Source organism: Chinchilla lanigera, unplaced genomic scaffold (genome assembly GCF_000276665.1).
Source record: "Chinchilla lanigera isolate Chin_1 unplaced genomic scaffold, ChiLan1.0 scaffold00001, whole genome shotgun sequence".
Taxonomy (NCBI): Eukaryota; Metazoa; Chordata; class Mammalia; order Rodentia; family Chinchillidae; genus Chinchilla; species Chinchilla lanigera.
In genome coordinates, this window is record NW_004955402.1 from 58,488,633 (window position 1) to 58,507,879 (window position 19,247).

The 19,247-nt window shown below is 43.6% G+C and overlaps 1 protein-coding gene across 1 annotated transcript in view; it reads left to right on the forward strand.

Annotated features, from left to right (window-relative positions):
- Znf407 (zinc finger protein 407) overlaps positions 1 to 18,874 on the forward strand; it is a 471,237-nt gene extending 452,363 nt beyond the window's left edge. The window contains exon 9 of the mRNA XM_005373080.2: positions 16,491 to 18,874. Within this exon, the coding sequence (XP_005373137.1) occupies positions 16,491 to 17,830 (1,340 nt within the window). The 3' untranslated portion in view covers positions 17,831 to 18,874. The remainder of the gene's footprint in view (positions 1 to 16,490) is intronic.
- The last annotated feature ends 373 nt before the right edge of the window (positions 18,875 to 19,247 follow it).

Here is a 19,247-nt window from a genome sequence, read left to right on the forward strand (position 1 = left end):
ACACAAGTGATCACCTTCTTTCCTGGTCTTGACTTTCCAGTCTTCTTGACTGACCCTAACTCTTCAGTTGACAGTGTCTCCTGCATCTTTCTTACTCAGCCTTGTTATTTTCTCTCAGACTTCTACACACTGCCTATAACCTCACCCCTCAGTTAGTTTGGACTGTATTCTGGAAACAGCCAAACATGCAGTTTCCAACCAATCTCAGCCTGCCTCTTGCCCAAAGCACAGTGGCAACAATAAGTGACTAGAGACCTCTTCCTGGTTCTCCCACAGGAATCTAACCTTCAGCTTGATACTAACATGAAAGCTGCTCTCGCTAATGGATGATTAGAGTCCTTGACATTTTGTGCCTTTAAAAAAAAAAATCAACTGGATTATTTTCATAAGTTTTAATAATTATGTTTAAAATGTTTTGTTTTGAAAAGACAAGACATTTGAGCTTGATATCTGCAAGCACTTATTTGCAAATAGCATTCTTGCTTATATACAGTCATTATTCCTGAAAAATTAGAAAATAACATTGGCTATGGTTTTTCTCTTGGGTACTATATTGAAGAGATATAGATGTAGTATGTCCACTTTTTGCATTCTTTGTTAAGGTGTTAGAGATATCTTTCTGTGCTATATGAGAATCTTGATCAGGTGAATAAAACTGAAGGACCTTCTGAAAGTAAGTTTGAGGCAGATTTGTAGAGTTACTATCAAGGTAGTATTTTCCTTTATTTACAATTTGCTGTTGATCTCTTCTCCTAATCACTAAACAGGAGACCACTGTGGGTGTAATTTAAATGTATGTCACTGAGAAGGAATACACATTAAAAGCCTGTCACAAGTAAAACCACCAGGGCAGCATTAGCTGTGAAAACCGCATAGGTGGACACATCCTAAATAGCCACTGTTTAGGCTTATAGAGTAGATCTTAGAGAATCTCAAGCCCTTCATCATTACAAGAAAGTGTTTAAATATTTGATTGATTTTCTTGAAATAAAAATTAAAAGTACCTTGCTGTCTTTATTGACCTGAATTCCTATAAAACACTTCAGTAAATCTCAGAAGGATCTGAAAACACCTGTTAAAGAATACTTTGTTGGCTTAATATCCATCCTTAAAATATTATCACTGCAGTAGTTAAGAGAGAAAAGGAGGAACACAGGAAATATGAACTGAAAAAAGGAAATATTTTGCTTAAGATATAGTGTCTAAAGCAGTCAGAGAGAAGCTAAGCACTATTCCTGTGTTATGAATGCCTTCAGCCTCCTCCTTACACCAGAATCTTCAGCCCATATGTATTTCACTGTCTCGGTTACTTTTTTCTCATTGCTGAGACAAAATACCTGACACTGAAAATTAAGGAAGGAAAGGTTTATTTAGCTCACAGTTTGTGGAGGTTTCAGTCCATACTCAGCTGGCTCCAAGGCAGGGTGGCACATAGCAGTGAGGCAACAGCTCCTGGTGGTGGAAGACAGCAAAAGCAACAAGAGCAAAAGGGCAGAGCAAGCCTCTTTTCCTCTCTAGGGCAGGTGTAGCACTTACACCCCCAATTCCAGCACTAAACAATGAACCAATCACAAATTCTAGATTCAGCCACTTCCAAAAAACCCACGCCGATGGTTGCACGGGATTTTAGTGGGACATCCAGATAGAAACCATACCATTCACCTCTTCGCTGTATCTGCATTCCTTTCTCTTCCCTTCCACCTCCCTTCTTCTTCTTCTTTTCCATTATCCCAGTCACCATCTCTTCCCATTTGATTCCCATCCCACAAAGGTAGATAGAAGTTTGGTTTGCTCAAGTGCAAGGTTGTGAGTTCGGTTCCTGGTACCGGAGAAAAACCAAAAAAAAAGAAGTTTGGTTTGCTCATACATGGGAACTATCCATGGCCTAGACCATGGTTACCATGTTACCCTCCTTGCTGCCCTCCATTGCATAGTAACTGTCCTTCCTTTCCCTGTTTGAGGTAGGTGCTCCCATTCCATCATCTACTCTACTAAATATGAAAATGGTATGTGCCACACATTTTGCTAAGTGTCTGGAGTTATGCAGAACAGTCATGCAGAATGTATATTCTATAAGAGGATACAGAACTAAACCAAGAATGAACAAAATACTAAGTAGGTAATATGAGCTTGAGGGAATGACTTAGCTTGAAGGACTCATGGAAATAGCTAAACTCCATTTTCCTTAATGTCTCTGCTTCCCCATATCTGTTGATAGAAGTCTTTCTTCAGGTCCTCTTGATTATACCTCTTAAACATGTTTTGGATCCTCAACATTTTCTGTCCTCATTGAAACTGCCTCCTCTTGTCTTCATGTATTTATTCTCTTCTACCTTCATTGCTACAGGAGCCTCCAATCAGAATCCCTATATGTCAGCCATCACTAGAAGCAATTTCTGTATTCCTACCAGTTTTCTCCCAGTAATACACATTTGACTGTTTCATTTCCTTGCTTAAATTTCTTTAGCATGTCTTGTCCCTGTGAAATACTCAAGTCCAGACCCCTGAACACTGCATGACCTCACAACTCCTACCTACTGCTTCACTCTTCTTTCCCATCTTTCCCCTCAGGATGAGATCTTTCAGCCAAGCCACAAAGCTTGCTTGGTTCAACATCTACTTAGAATAATGGGGGTTTCGCATATGTAAATACTGTATTGTATCCCTACTGTAAGAACCTGAAAGAGTAAATAAAACTGAAAGGTACAATAGATATTGTGAAAGGGAAGGAAACTGCTTAGTAGGAAAGAACAACTGCCATAAGGGAAAAAAAGAAAGAAGGGATATATGTACACACACACACACACACACACACACACACACACACACACACGATAGCTAAGACAATTGTACTGCCCAGCCTTTGTGCCTCAGGGCTTATCATCCCCATGGACATTAGCAAGGCATCTCTGCTACCACTGACCTTGGCCTCCAAAAGAGGCCACCTCTGAACTGTCAGCCCAGTGTACTCTTGGTGGCCTCTCTGAATGTTGTGTCCTCTTGGTCCCTTCATGGAACATAATCCTCTGATGGTTATTTTGACCTCCCAAAATATATCCATCACACTCTTCTATTCCCATCTGCTTTTTCATTTTTTGTCTTCTATCTCCAGGGTACCTCGGGCATCCCTCTCCCCAAGCTTCTGGGAGCAACTCCAGGAGAAAGTTTGTTCCATCTTCTAGATCCTTGCCTAGGGTATCAAGACTGGTGTCCCAAGAAAGTACCATAAATTCCTGTTCTTCCATTCTAACAGTTGGCCCCATTAATCAAACTTCAAAGTCCCATCTCAGAAATTCTAGCCTGGATCCTGTCAGTACACACTAGCTGATTATAGCTGCTGCAGTGACTGCTCCCTCATCACACACATCCTCAGCTGGTTTTTCTGGGCTTTAATATCAGTTATCCTGACCAAGGTTAGCCAGGAAAGGAGGTGGGGCATCTCCTAAGGGAGGCACCAGGTATACTCTTGATGAGACTCTGTCCTTTAGCATAGCAAATCTAAGGAGGAAGAGACCTTTTGCAAACTCTGAGGATTCAGAGTTTCCAAGAACCAAATCATCAGAGGTGTCCCAGTTCAATAGTCCAGGCTATCTTGTTTTCCAAAGCCAGACCTTCACCTTTTGTTGCACATCCACTTCAGCTGCCCTCCAAGTGTCCCAGCAGCTCTGGCATCACAGCAGCAATCTGCTCTTCCAAAATGGAGATCCAGGCCCCTCATAAGCTATGAAGGCGCTATCTGGACCCACCCCTTCTTCATCTTTGAGAACCCATTATGACCTTCAGTCGTTTAGTATCTTCTGCATGGGAGTGACTGCCACTTGGTGTATCCAGACACTTTTTCTCTTTAGGTAGGCATTATTGAAGCAGATCTCTCAAAGGCCTGGACTGTGACATCAAAACACCCTTTTCTTCCATTGAGACTTTCATTCAGGCAGCAATTGGGCCATCATCTCGTGACCAGGACCATATGCCTATCTCCCATTCAGAAGGTGTCTCCTCACCTATACCTCGGGCATAGTCACAGAACACTCACTACCACCTGGGCCAGCTCATATCCTCCAAAAAGTAGACACTAAAGGAAGAGACATCCTCTCCCTGAACAGGTCTGCACCTAGGAGGGAGAAAGAAGGATTGAGCAGCCTGCAGTACCAAAGTACCTGGCAAGAAGTTCCCTGCCGGGAGGAATGGCCTAGCATTCCCCTAGTCATTGCCTGGGGAAGGCAAGGTTGCTTTCAGTCTGCTCCTGTGAGACAAGAATAGTGCCTCCTCCCAGTCATCTTTATTGCACTTCCAAGTAACTTCCAACTGCAGCCAGTTAAATTCTCTTTGGGTTTTGCTCACTAAGCCCTCACTGTCAGGTAGTATATTTTGTAGTTACTCACCAAAAAAGTTCTGAGAAGGGTGCTCCACACAATGCCCTGGGAAGACTCAAATGGCTGGTACTCCACAGAAATTTCACATTTAGTTTGTTTCTGAGGAAACTTGAGTGCTACCCAAGAACTGTGTAGTCTGGAACCTAAAGCTGAGATGGAGTGAGGAGGAGCCACCCAATGACAAGCATCCTGGCTTTTGCTCTGGCATAATTTACCATAGCAAAAAAGTTGTCTGTTAGGTTCCCAAAAATGTGTCAGTCCTCAGATTATCTTTCTTCACAAGCTCATGAACCATTAGCCAAGTCTCTGCTTCCTGCTTCCATGGATCTGTAATTGGAGTCCAGTGTTCATGGGACCCTCGAGTCCCCAGGTTGAGTTCTCTCAAAAAAACTGGGCATCCACTCTTTTCTAATAGGAGACTTAGCTACTAAGTATTGTGCTTCATTTTGTGGATCAGTGTGATGGAGGCAAAGTTCACTTCCCTATAACTTATTGGGATCCCAATTTTCCTGATCTGCTGATCCCAATTTTGCCTCTAGAGTAATGAATCTAGTCTACTACTCCTTTAAGTACTTGAAGATGTGACCCATTCTTTATTCAAGTCCAAATTAGTTTTCTCTTCTGTGTATTCATGCCTATTTGTGTTTCTCTTAGAATGTGGAGCTAGAAACTATCCATGTCACCCTAAGTACATCCTACTAGTATGTTGTCATACTGTCCTGTACTTGTATTGATGCAGCCATGCTACTGTGTTGACCATTCAGGCTACAAAGACTGTGAAGTCCTTTTCTTGCTGTCCTACTTTAAGCAATATTTTGAAACTGTTCGTTTACATTTATTATATATACAATATGTTCCATAACCGCAAATATCAGTTGTATTATGAACCATATTCACGTGACAAAAACAAAACTATATGACACTATACTTAAAGTACAGAGATGAAGCCTAACATTTACTGAGCCGTTACTAGTGTGTCAGGCACATTGCTGAGTATTTATGGACTGTCCCATTTGCTCTTACAGGAAGATAAGTAATACTACTTCTATTTATAGATTAAGACAGCAAAATTTAAGGAATTCAGGCAACTATCTGGAACTATGAAATATCTCAGTGTTTGCCTGCTTGCAAACTAACAAATTACCCTTCCACAGTTCATGGGTGCCAACATAACACAAGAGACTCCTAGGCGAGGGACAAAGGACTTTGTTACTCACAGTCATGGCAGTAGGCGGAAGGGCAGCATGTGCCCCAGTTCCCCGAGTCCCAGCTCACCCAAGCTGATATAAACATCTGTGCACACAGTGGGTTCTAGTACAGGACAATGAAGTATCAGGTGGTCTTACATACTGTGTTGTGTACCCTACATTGGCCTTGCCTCTTTGAAATGCTGACGTGAGGCAGTTGGCAGCCTGCACACAGGAAGTGAAGAGTGGCAGGGCAAAGCCCACTTTCTTTATGAGGGCTTGCAAGCCTGCTTTGCACCCCTGTGTCCCTAAAGCTCCCTACTGTGTTGAGACTACTTTTTATTTTGTGGGCCTGGGGACTCTAGCAGAGGTCCATATAGAGTATATTTTGAGATCTTCTTCTCCTAACCTTGTTGAAGATTATTTCCATGTGCAACTGACTGGGCATCATATGGGCCGTGGACATTACTTGCTCAATATAACCATGTTTCTTGTGAGTTCCTAAGTTTTGATCACAAGGGATGGTTTAAATTTCCAACAAGTCTCAGTCACCATTCTCCATACAGAACATCTTCAGGTGGCAGGTGGGACATGTCCCTTACGGTATTTGTCTCTTGACACCCTGTGCACAGGTTTGTTCTCCGTTCCTTATGTGTGCATCATGTGGGATGAAACATCCACACCTGACACCACATGCTAGTGGTCACGTATGCCTGCCAGTCTGAGAGCACGATGCTACTCCTTATAAACACTTTCTTACTGAAAAGGCAAAGTAGTATTGCCTGTTTGATAAAACCTTTGAATTCTATAAGGAACTAATAATGATTTTAAGAAAATACTTTGAAGTTTACATGCTTCTACAGCACAGTGGACTCATATGTGTGGCCCTGTACATAGCCCTAGCTACTTCATGACTCATGACTGCATCATTTGGCCTTTTTACCCTATTTAAAATACATGCATACTGTGGAAACTTGCCGGAGGGATTCTAAGTATAGCTACTGTGACAAAATGGTATAGAACTTTTACCTCCTGACACCTCACATGCCCTTAAGGGCAGCTGTACCCACTGTGTGCAGGTGCATGACTAATGTCCGATGCGATTGTAGACAAGCACACAAAGGCCAGGTGGAATAGGAACCTCTCAGGCCTGAGGTTGGTATTCACTCAGGTTTTCTCTTGTGCTTTCTAAGGATTTCCCTCTCACTCTTATTGTCCCTCAAAATGCAGGTAGTATAGCCCAGTGGGAAGGCCTGGTATTCAGTTCCCAGTGCTGGGGGGAAAAAAGGCCAGGTGTGTGGAGGGAAAACTGCTGGCACACATTTGCTGTGTTGCATAAACATAAACCTCAGGCTTCAAGCACTGGCATTTACTCAGCATTTGAATTTGTAAGTTAGTTTTTATTCGTTCCGCTCATTTCAAAACAAGGGTCCAAGCTTCATAATTTGTCCTTCCGTTGACTACTTAAAGTCAATTTAAGCTTTATTACCCCAGGCATACACTTTCCCACAGATATTCTACAGTTTTAAATAGGAATTTAGTGTACATGTTTAGGGAAATGTTCAAGGAAAGATTGCATTATCCACTGGTTAAAAGAAAACGTTAGGTTTTCCACCTTGACCATGGCAGGTTAGGTTTTCCACCCTGTCTTGGCCTTACCTCTGCCCAGCCCTGGCCCTAGCATGGACTCTACCTGAGACCAAGCACGGACTCTACCTGAGACCAAGCACCGCACTGAGCTGCTCTCCGAGTCTCCTGTGTAGATGTCAGGAGGGACCCAGGCCCACTGTTTGCTCAGTCTCATAGACCATGCTTCATCTCCTTGCTTCGTGCCATGGTGCCTGTCCTGGATGTCACTATAGAGTGCAGTGACCAACGCCCCCACTGCATGCCAGCACTTTGATGGCACTGTTGGCCATACTTGGGCCAATGCTAGCCTCTAGCATGAGCTCTAATGTCTTCACTTCACAGACTCAAGGATTTTTGCTTGTAGTCAGCCTAGCTAGGCTGTCAACCACAAGACATTTAGGGTCCTCCTCTAACACAGTCAGCTCAGGAAAAGCCATGTGCCCAGAACATATGATTCATTTTAAGATGTAGAGAAGAAATCCGCATTGCTTTAAGTGTACACAAGCAGCTGCTGTCATTTGGCTACGAGCAGATGTTAAACCTCCAAAAGCTTTGCGGATAATTAAAATACTAACAGTTAGTGTTTTACCCCAGCTGTAGGTTCTGTTTACTGTAAATTTGATTTTAATGGTGCCTCTGTGCTGTTATTGAGAAGCAGTTTGCTTTTTACCTTCATACAAAAGTGTCTGCAATGAAGACAAATGTCTGTTTGTTCTCATTTCCTAGGGAAAGATGAAGATGCTATAATATAAAGGAAATATGAACATGACTACAAAAGTGAATGTGATCTTTTCATAGGGTTTGCCAGGAAAACAAAAAGGAGACAAGCTGAATCTGCCTTGTTCGCCCTTTGAAATCTGCTTGTCAGAGGTGTGCCCTCCAATGACATTGGCTAGGCTTCTTATTTGCATAATTTTAAGGTGTGTATAATGTGTACACCTTTTGAAAAATAGGTCTTGTCTCCCAGTGTTATCTGTATTGGTTGTTTTTAGACTGTCAGAGGACATTTAAGAAAAGGTCATCGAGCTTCTTAATTTTCTGATTCCATAATGTTAGAAAAAAATGTCTGTACTAGTTTGTTAAGTCTTTAAATCAAACAGTGGCAGCCTTATAATCAGTGGATGGGAACAGCCTAGCTAGTAAAGTTTGCAGGTCTTCAGGAAGATATCCTCCATTGCCTGACATTCCCCAGCTCATTTCCAAGACTCTAGGTTCCCCTGTGGAAAAGTGGGAAGAGCACTCCTGTTGTCACTGCTGCCACTCACATGGATACAGTAAGGTGCATGAGAGCAGACACTCCCAGTGAGGCTGCGTTGGAAGGAGAAGCAAGAACATCCAAGACAGTCCCTAACCCCAGTAGTCAGGGTTGACCCCAGCACCAAAACATGTGCAGAATGCAATGCCACCCCCTGTGCTGATACCTGCATGGACTGTCCCTCTGCTACCTCTACCCTAGTTTGTTCCAGACACCTAGGACTTCAGACATTTGAGGATTCTGCTGGTAAGTTAACTGGCTATTTTTAAGAAGTGCTCTGCATGAGTAAATGACAAGATCAGAGCACTTCATAGTATAGCTTGAAAGTGCCATTTCGTCACTTGCTTTGGAACTCGATGACACTATTTCTATCCCATGAGTCAAATGTCCAAAGTTATGTTGGTACATAATGACTTACTGATGTAGCTTTCATGCTTTTGCATGGCAGAGAAACAGTTAACCACTGCCCTTCCCTCGCCCCACAAAGCCTGTCAAGATAACCTTAAAGGACACTCCTTACCTCACTGAGTGAGATTTGTGTGCGTAACTCCCATTACTTTCAGATCTTCATGCATGAAAATGATAATATATACCTAAAGCTCTGATATAATACAAAATTTCTTAGGGTTTGTGACTTTAAAGGTAAAATATTGTCTTTTATTCTTTGTCACTCTTCAGTGCCCATGGAAATACCTAAGCCCATGGAGACTATTCTTGGGAAAGTTGGAAACCTGGATGATTATATATCTCCTACATGACATAAAATTTATTTCTTGGTTTTTTTTTTTCCTGGATATCTTAGATTTCTTTTCAGGGAACTTATAGAATATTTTCTGTTGTTGCTAATGTTAAGGGCAGCACTGATAGTAATTAAGAAAGCAGGATCCTGATAACAACCAGGGATCCCAAAAAGAATTCTAAGCTGTCCAGAAAAAATAAGGAATAAACTTTATGTCTTATTGAAAGCTGGGCATGATGACACACACTTGTAATCCCAGCTTTCTGGGAGACTGAGGCAATAGGATTGCAAGTTTGAGCCTCATCTAGGCAACTTAGCAACTCAGTGAGATCCTGTCTCAAAATTAAAAAAAATAAAAAAAGGTTGGGATTTGCCTCAGTATAAAGATCCTGGGTACAATACCAAGTAACATATACCCACAGAGAAAAATTTGAACTTACATGAAAGAATTTCTCAGAAATGGTGTGGTCTTAAGTTCATTTTTCATGAATATTTTTTTTTTCTTCGTGTGAAACAGTAGCCTCCCATTGAAATTGAGAGCCTAGCAATGACTTTCACTGTAATACTAAAACATTCAGCTTCATATTTGCATATGTGGTTTAAGTAGATATTTACCAAACTGCCCTTTAATTATCATTATGATGTATTTAACATATGCTTGGGCCGGCACAGGCCAGTTTAGGTTTACCTTTGGTTTAAAATGCCCAAAACTATGCTTAGAAATAAAGCTTACTGCTATAGCTGGCATGTTTAATGAGCATGTCAGAGGCTAAAAATAATTCTTAATTTTGTATCTTAAATAGCCTACTTACTTCCATGTAAATTTTTGTAACACTGTCTAGAACGTGTTTCTAACTCTTGAAGTAGTGGAGAGGCATGAGGTATGAACCAAGCTGTGTTCTCAAAGAAGTTGTCATGTAGTTGTTGGGATAGAAGGACAAGAGGTAACTCTGACCCCCTCATGTTTGTTACGCCAGATTAATGCTGTTTCTTTGATCCCAGACAAGTCCCTAGATGATTTGGCTGGAGTTTTTGCTGTAGGAACTTCAGGACATCTATACTGGGTGAGGTGGGCAGTTCTCCAGGGCAGGGAAGGCCCCATGACGTGGACTGGTGTCAGCTCAGAAAGCAGTTGCTTCTTCTGAGGCAGGTGGGATGGGGGCATCCTAATGCCAGGGGTTGTTACTGTCTATAAAATGAATAAATTACAGAACAATTATCAGCATCGACTTGACTGGCTAAACTATTGGTGACTGCTATTGTAAGAATAAATGTATGCTCTGCTTGAGATTTCTAAAAGGTTATATTTCAGTGAATTTTAATTTGTCATTTTTCCTGCTTTCACTTGAGAAACTTATAAGCTTTTGTGACATTAAAATATGGCTCTAATTTATTAGCATAATCTGTTAATATTGTTTCACTTTAAGAGATATTAAGTATGATTTCTTAACATTCTTATTAAAATTACATCTTAAAATTGAAGTCGGAAAATTATATGTGGCTTAAAAATCACAATGTCATATGTGTCCCCAGTTTTTATATGAAAAGTATTGTTTTTTGGGTTCCCTCGTATTCAAGGTGCTTTAATTATGACAGTGAACCAACCCAGCATTTTCAGGCTTAGTGGCCCTCCCAAAACATAAAATCTGTACTACACAGAGCATTTGAGACGTGACCTAGCAATGTATAAACATTTAGTACTGGTTCACGAGAGGCTTAGAAATGTAAAATAAATGCTGGCTCATAGCAACAAAGCGGTTTACATAGGATATTAGCACAGGCTTTCACAGGCATCAGACGTTTCACCCCACGACATATCTTTTTAATGCCATCTTTATCTGCTACGCGATGCATGAAATCTACTTTCGGTTTTAGAACTGCCAACAACCTTTGACCCCTTTAGTGCAGACACAATGTGACCTTTCTATTGTCATCAGCTTTCATTCTCCTGAAAATTCTATGAATTTTTATTACAAGTTTTTTTTAAACCAAGCTGAGTCTTCCACAAATTACTTGCCACAGATGAGATGAAGTTGTTGAAGTGGTGTTAGATAAGTTTTACAGCCAGCATGTGTGCTGCCGAGGAGCCCAAGCTTGTGTCCTACAATGTCATACACCAGTAACTGCTGAGCCTACTATTGGATAAATACATCATTTTATGGAACATTGATTGTTCTATAAACCCAATGGAGTATTATGCTCTATGATCAAACCATTTAGATTGTGTGTAGAGCACAGAAAATGCCATATTCAGGATGGTACTAAAAGTGCCATTTGTGTATTTTATGGATGTCATTACAGGGGAAACTTCTCTCTGTAGGCCCTGTTTACTGCAAAATTTTTTAGTCTGTAATGACATTTTTCATTCACAACGTATGCCTTCAAGAGAGGGGGCCCTTGTTTTATTTGTTTCATTCGAGTTTACTGCACAAATTCTGTACATTTTAATTAAATGTAAGCTTAACAAAGCATAAGGTATTTATTCTGTGGGAAGAAATGATGACAGTAAGGGAAGAATAGCATGCCACTAAAGGAGTGAGTCAGGTGCTCAGCCCTCTCTCGGCTTCCCTGAAGTGCAGCAGGGTGGAGTGGGGCAGAGCACAGTTTTGGGGAGCACCAGTCTCCACACCTTGCCACCCCTCCTGCAGAGCGGAGTTGTGTTTTCCACCTTTGGCACTGTTCACTGACAGAAGGGCCCACAGCTTCATCATAGCATTCTGGAAAAGTGAATTAATTCTAAATCCCTGAAATGGATCCTCAAACACCCCCAACAAACCTTTTTATTTCAACTGAGTTGTAAACATTTGGTACATTTAGCAATGAGAAGGGGGGGTAATATCTTTGTACTGTGGAAGCAAATGAGCAATAAGCCAGGATTTCATAAACAGGCACGAAACTACATTTAACTCAATTTGCACCTTCTGTACAAAACTATATATTACCTCATTAGAAATAGATCCAAAAGGACGGAATTCAGGCATGCTATTTGATTAACTGCTATTAGCATGTTGAAATCTGACAGTGTCTTTTAAAACCATAAAGTACAGCACAAATATTATGTTGGGCATCCGTGGTCTGTTAAAGATCTGTGTACTTTTGGAGCTATAACTGTGGCTAAGCCGCTAAGAGCAAAACCTGTACAGTAGTTCTGTCTTCTAGATGCTATATCTGTTTGGCCATTTGCATTGGTGGTCTTTACAGTTCATGTTTACTAGAGAGAGCTCAAAAACTGAAGTTGATGTGCCCAGTAAATTCTTGGTCATAGCTCAGTTGGAATTTAAAGTTATAGTGGAGATTCACATTCGTTTAAATGACACTTGAACTTCTATGTAGCTCCACATTAATTCATTATGGTTGAAATGGAAGAATCTTCAGTGGGTGAATCTTTTTCAATCTGATTGAGGCTGTTACATTTTATAGGTGCTATTTTTCAAAGCAGTACTGACAGCACTCGAAGTTATTAAATTGCTGAATCAAAAGATGGACCTACACTCACATTTATGAACTGATGGACTAGCTGGGCCTGTGCTGCCGGAGGTTAAGACGTTGGTGTTGTTAAGCTTCATCGCAGCCCCTCCTGACAGCAGTATTTACCCATGTAGTTTACTTTAATGGTCTGGAAGTGGCTTAACCCACCTCCGGATTCAAATAAATTCAGTAAGTAGTGCAGAATAGCATAATTATCAGTGCTGCAAGGGATTCAGAGGATCATTCTGCACTCCAGAGATTTTCTATCCAGTTGCCAAATCTAAGCACAATTGCTTAGACTTCCGTGTGTATTTTCTTTAGGCAATGGCCTAAGAATAGGATGTTTGCTCTTTTTTCACCAGCTGTGCCAATGCTCCTAATTTTTAATGTAATGACAGTATGTCCTTTTCTGTGATTAATGATTTGAAGACTATCTTCTTTTTGTATCCTTATTTCCCTTCCCCCCTCCTCACCCAATTTTTGAATTAAACTAAGAATGATCTTGAAATTAGAGTGAACAGAAACAAATTAAGTTCAGAGTTTAAAGAAGGCAAGTGGAATATTGCATTCCAGGAAGAAAAGTAAGGACAGGGGGACAGATTGCACATATACCATGGGAAGAACTCATCAAGCACAGGAAACAAAGAGCTAGAGTTCCTGGTGGGTAGCAGATTGATCAGAGGCTGACCACACCAGTCCTCTCCCAAACTTGGTCGTAAATGGAGTAGGAATGTGGCAGCTCTGGAATTTCACTGATGTCAGGCCTTCTTTTGTTGCCTATAGACCAAACCCTATTCTGACCTCTTGAAGAAGAGAAAAATTTCGGGAGGATTAAAAGTTAGCAGATAACATGAGATCAGGTAAAAACATAGACAGTAATTCAAGCCTTTCTTTCTAGGATCCAGTTGCATTAATGTCACACTTATCTTCCAAACTCTGGGACCAGGCACAGGTCTAGGAAAGGTCAATGAAGGGCTGTTTCTCTTTTGTAAAGGGGGAGGAGAGGGAAGGTGAGGCAAGGAAGGAGCTCTGTACTTCCAGCAGGTTCCCAGGCAAAGCTGTTCAGAGGCTCACCCTCAGTGAGGCCTTCCAGACTCTCCACGTAAGACCCCAGGGCATGAGTAGTGCATTTGCAGACCTGTTACTCCTACCCCGTGCCTCTTCAGTACGCACCTGCTTCAGCACATCGGCTTACTGGGAGGCTGACTTAGTGGTACCCAGTTCATCTCTACCTTTGCTAGGGGTGTACCTGAGAAAAAAACAAGGAACACCCTAGCTAGGCATTCCTGTAACTGACTCGGGGATATTCTGGACCCTTCTTCAGGAAGATTAGTTAACATTAAGATATGACAGATTCTCCTCCCTGGCTCAGCCCCACTGTGCACCAGCCCAGGCAGACACCTGCTCCTCGTGGAGTTAGTGCTTGCTGAGTGAGCACGCAAAGAAGGGAATTTGAGGAATGGATCAGGTCTAGTTAACCCCTCATTCTTTTCTTGACTTAAACTTCCATGGTTCTGTAGCCTTTCTATTATCCATACCATGGAGAGTTCTCCAAGAAAGAATAAATGTTAATACTTAACAGTTAACTAGTACCTTTGACTCCAGGACCACTCTCCTCCAGTTTGGGCATAAGGCTAGGGGTGGCCTCTTGGTCAATATGATTAGCAGCTTCTGCCCTCCCAGCTGAGATGTTGTACCTGCCAGAACACAGGCCTCTCTGGCTGGGGAAGGAAATTCTTTCTTGCAGAACAACTCCATTTTGGTAAGCAAACTTGTTGTCTCTAAAGTATGCCAATAACAAATAATCTTTAACAATTCTTGGTTCTTTTTCTTTCCATTGGTAATGATAGAAGTGCACTGTTAAAAATCTGATCCATATTAAAGAGTTGGGAGTATCTCAAAAATTCAGTTGCGTTTATATATAGAATTTTGAATATAGATCATTTACAGGTCATTCCTATTTTAGAAGGAAGGAAATGATAAAAAGAAAACTGATAGAAAAATGAGGATAAAAAGAAGAAAACAGGAGCTCTGATTAAAGACTCAGTCTCTTTTCTATGAAAAGTAATTTTACAGTTCCCAGTCCTGCCTTACCCTGTCAGGGACAGAGCAGCTCAGCTAACACTGCAGAGGTGCGCAAGCCCATCCTCACCACCAGCCTCCCTCCCCTCCACCCTGTGCTGCTGCCAGCTGTTCTTCCCCGTGCAGATGGCGGCCCAGGCCCCAGCCCACGCTTGCACAGAAGGCTTTGGAGCTTTCTCCCGGGTCAGCCTAGCTTTGCCTTTTGCAACCCTCACCCTGGGGTAGGCAGGGTGTGTGTCCAGCTGTGAACCATGAAATAGGAAGGACACAACACGACTAGTGGGCAGCCAGGTGGGGCCTGCACTGCCCTTCCCTGCCTCGAAGGCCCCAGGTCGTGGGATTCTCCTTCTCCCCTCCTTCCTCCTGACCCTCCACCTCTTCCCCCTCCTCTCCATGTCACAGAGCAGCACATTCATCTCTCCTAATTACCTCTACCCGTGTCCCAAGGGTCTTAGCATGCCATTTTCTAGAGTCACAGAGCCAGGCATGGTGGAGCACACCTGTAATCCCAGCACTTAGGAGGCTGAGGCAGGAGCATCATTGCAAGTTCGAGGCCAGCCTGAACTATATGGTGAGACCCTGTCTCAACCCCCACCCAATAAAGAGTCAGTGTTTTCACTAAAGGCAATTTGGGGCAGACATGGAAGATGATAAATTTTGCACCTTTCCTCTGTTACAGTTACACAGTTTTTATGCTTAAAAACATTCCACGGGTTTCTTTTCTCTGCAACCCACAGCCAGATGCCTTAGTACAGGGCTTGTAAAGCCTTGAGCAACCTGACCTGAGATAATTACCCAATCTCCTAAAGGCCTGAACTCTCAGGTGGTCACTGACCACGCACCCAGGGCCACAGACCTCTTTGTCCTCCCACCTCCCAGCCCTCTGTGTATGACTCAAGCCATTCAGGATTGAACGTTCTTCCTTTGATCTTTCTCTGAATATCCCGGCCCCCACAGCCTATGTGTGTAGCCGCTGTATGATTACCCTTGTCACCTTCCCTAGTGTCCTAGCCACTGAGCAGACATGCCTTGCTGAACATGTGCTCTGCATCAGGCGCCCAGAGCTGAGGCCTGCACCAGCAGAACCCCCTCCAGGTCTTCTAATGCCAGGCCGTGCCGCTGCATACACCCAGGTGTTCCCAGCCCACAGGGGCTTGCCGCAGTTGCAGCAGGCCTGCCGTCTCACCTAGGTTCAGTGCTTGACACATGGTAGACACTGAATAAATATTTGCAACATTAAACTCATGTAACTGTGTTTATTGACAACAGGTTTTTAAAATTCAATCTGCGAAGCTTTCATTCTTTTTGTTGACTAAACAAATATACTGTATGTAATATTCAGACACTAAGAAAAGATTTTCCTTTGGATTAGAGCATCCTACTGCTGGCTGTTTGCTGAGCTGTACTTAGCACCTGCTGCTGCGTGTACTATTACAGATGATGGTGACTGAGGGAGCTGACCACGTGCCTCCCCCAGGAACCAGAAAGGCAAACAGTCTTGTTAAGAGTTCTGTTTGGACAGTTAACCCAGGAGTCTGGAAAAATGCATCTCAAACACACAAGTATTTGCACTCTTGAACCTGTAACACACCTGTAAGTGCCCACATGTGCGTGCAGACCCTGTGATGCTTCTGGTCTGCAGTGCTCATAATGCTTTTGCAGAGTGAGTCACAGTGTCTCTGTTGAGGTATCTGCAGAACTGTCTTTCTTTTAGACCTGTCTTTTTCCAAGCTCTAACTGGTCGCTGTCTCTCCTAGGCATCGTGTCCAAGTCCTACGAGTGCCGTCTGAAGGGACAAGGAGCCACCTTCGTGGAGACAGACAGCCCATTCACTGCGGCTGCACTGGCAGAGGAATCTCCAGTCAAAGAAAAGTCTCTTCGGAGCAGCAAGAGGCAGGCTGAGCCCCCCGAGCAGGTCCAGCAGGTCATCATCATCCAGGGCTATGACGGAGAGTTTGCCCTTGATGCCTCCGTAGAAGAAACAGCTGCAGCCACACTGCAGACGCTGGCGATGGCCGGCCAGGTGGCCAGGGTGGTACACATCACAGAAGACGGGCAGGTCATCACCACAAGTCAAAATGGGGCACATGTGGGCAGCATAGTACCCGGGCCCGTTCTCCCTGAGCAGCTGGCAGAGGGTGCCACCCAGGTGGTCGTCGTTGGGGGCTCAGTGGAAGGGCACAGTGTGGATGAGTCCCTTGATCCAGGTGACTCCGTGCTACAGCAGGTGACCAAACAGGAGGTTTTAAGTCTCTCTGAGGGTGGAGTTCCTCCATCCGATGCCTCTTCAGCCTTAGACGCATTGCTGTGTGCTGTCACTGAGCTGGGGGAGGCAGAAAGTAGGGCTGGGCACGAGGAAAAGGGCAGGCCTGACCACAAGGACATGCTGATCCAGCTGCCCAGTCAGGAGGCACTGCACACGACTCCTGACCCCGAAGCCCCAGAAATCCAGGTGTTCCAAGATGCTCAGGAGAGTCCAGCAGCAGTGGAAGTCCTGACCCAGGTTGTCCGGCCCTCAGCCATCATCGCGTCTCAGGAGCGGGCTCAGGTGGCCTTCAAGAAGATGGTCCAAGAAGTCCTCCAGTTTGCTGTGTGTGACACTGCCACAACTGGCCAGCTGATCAAGGATGGCGTCACCCAGGTCATCCTGAACGAGGAGGGCACTGTCCACATGGTGGCTGGGGAGGCCTCGCAGTTCATCATGCAGGAGGCCGAGGCCCACAGCCTGCGGGTGCCAGCTGAGCACATGGACCTCGTAGAGTCTGAGGGGGAAATCTCGCAGATCATTGTGACAGAGGAGCTGGTCCAGGCTATGGTCCGGGAGTCTAGCAGCAGCTTCCCAGAGGGTGCAACTCACTACATTGTGACAGAACTGCCCCCAGGGGTGCAGGATGAGGCTGGCGTGTACTCCCACACTGTGATAGAGACCACCAACTCTCAGGAGATCCTGCAAGCCGGAACTGCGCTCAGCTCCGAGGCTGTGGCCCCAAATGGCACAGAACAGTTGACGAGCATGGTGATTTATACCCAGGAAGGCACCCCAGCAGCGACCGTGATTCAGAGCCAAAGAGAAAGTAGTGAGCTCCTAGAAGCATGAGGCATAGCCTCCACGGGCATAGAGCAGGTGTGCAGATTGCCCTCGAGCTGGCAAGTGTTCCCTGAGTGTGTAAACCTTCAAACAGTGAGGACATTACTTCAGGCAGACCACACATGCCCTTTTGGTGGGGTAACACCAGTCGCCAAAATGACTTATGGAAAGCCCAGAGCTGGGCTGGCCAAGCGAGAGTCAGGCCCTCAGAAGGGCCAAGGCAGGCAGGCCCTGTGCCATGGAGCCTGGCACGGTTTGGTCCCTTTGCTCATGGCTTTCCCCCTGTTCCACCATTGCACTGAGGAGAAGCAATTCTCCCTGGCTTTTTCCTACAAATATTGTCCCATTTCAGTCATCAGAAGATGGTGCCCTGAGGTGGGAAGTAGCTAAGAAATGTCTCCTGTCGCCTCCGCCTCTCAGCTCCAGCTGCCCAGCATGCAGCTCTGTCAACATTTCCTTGTGTGTGTGGTCACAAAGCGCAGCTACTGTGATGCATCCTCAAGCAGGCCACCCCATTCTTTTTTTTTTAATTCTAGGATAAAGGCATTGCCAGACCAAAGGAAGCCTGTTAGTTCATTTCATGTGTAAATTTCCTCTTTTCAAACATTTTAGGTGTTCCCATTGCTCTGGTTGCAGTACTACATGAAAGAAACCTTACTACGCTTTGAGTAAGCCTTGAAGTTTGTATTCAGTTAAAATATAACTCGATTAAAACAACTGATGCTTCTAATTTTGACTTAGTTTCATATCCAAAGTCTATACATGAAATGTACACTCTGGAAAGTATTATTTATATCAATATTTTGCTTTTTATAATAAATGTTCATATTGATATCATTTTTGCAGATTTATTTGTAATTATGTCAGTTTGCAAAAGCTGATGTTGATCATTAACAAACAGAAATGGAGACCCTGTAGCCCTCACCTTGACCAGCATTGTCTGAGTTGTGGATTAACTCAAGAGGTGGATGCAAGTTTATGTTTCATTAATTTGTTTCTTGATGCTATTGGTCTTATTTCTTCTCCAAAATTGTAAGAAAAAAAAAAAATCCTCCCTCAAAGGCAAAAGTTGCTTTTGTTCTGTTTTGTTTTCTTTGAAATAAAATGATCGCATTAAAACATAACGACTGTGTTTTTCTCTGAGTGGCCGGAAGCCAGTGTGCAGCAGTGAGAACTCGCGAGAGCCTCACCTGCCCGAGGGCCGCTCCCTCTCCTCTGCTGTCTCTCAGATGGTGTCTCCCGCAGCCTGATACTGTGTTGTGAATGCTTGGCAAATGGCCCAGGCACACTCTGGCAACAATAAATATACTCTATCTTGCTTAGAACCTAGAAAATGTGGAGAACAGACATGAGAGGAAAGGAAGCTGGTCCTGTCTTTGTGTCAGTAGAGTACCCTTTAATATCTCTTCCTGAAGGCTGCGGTTAC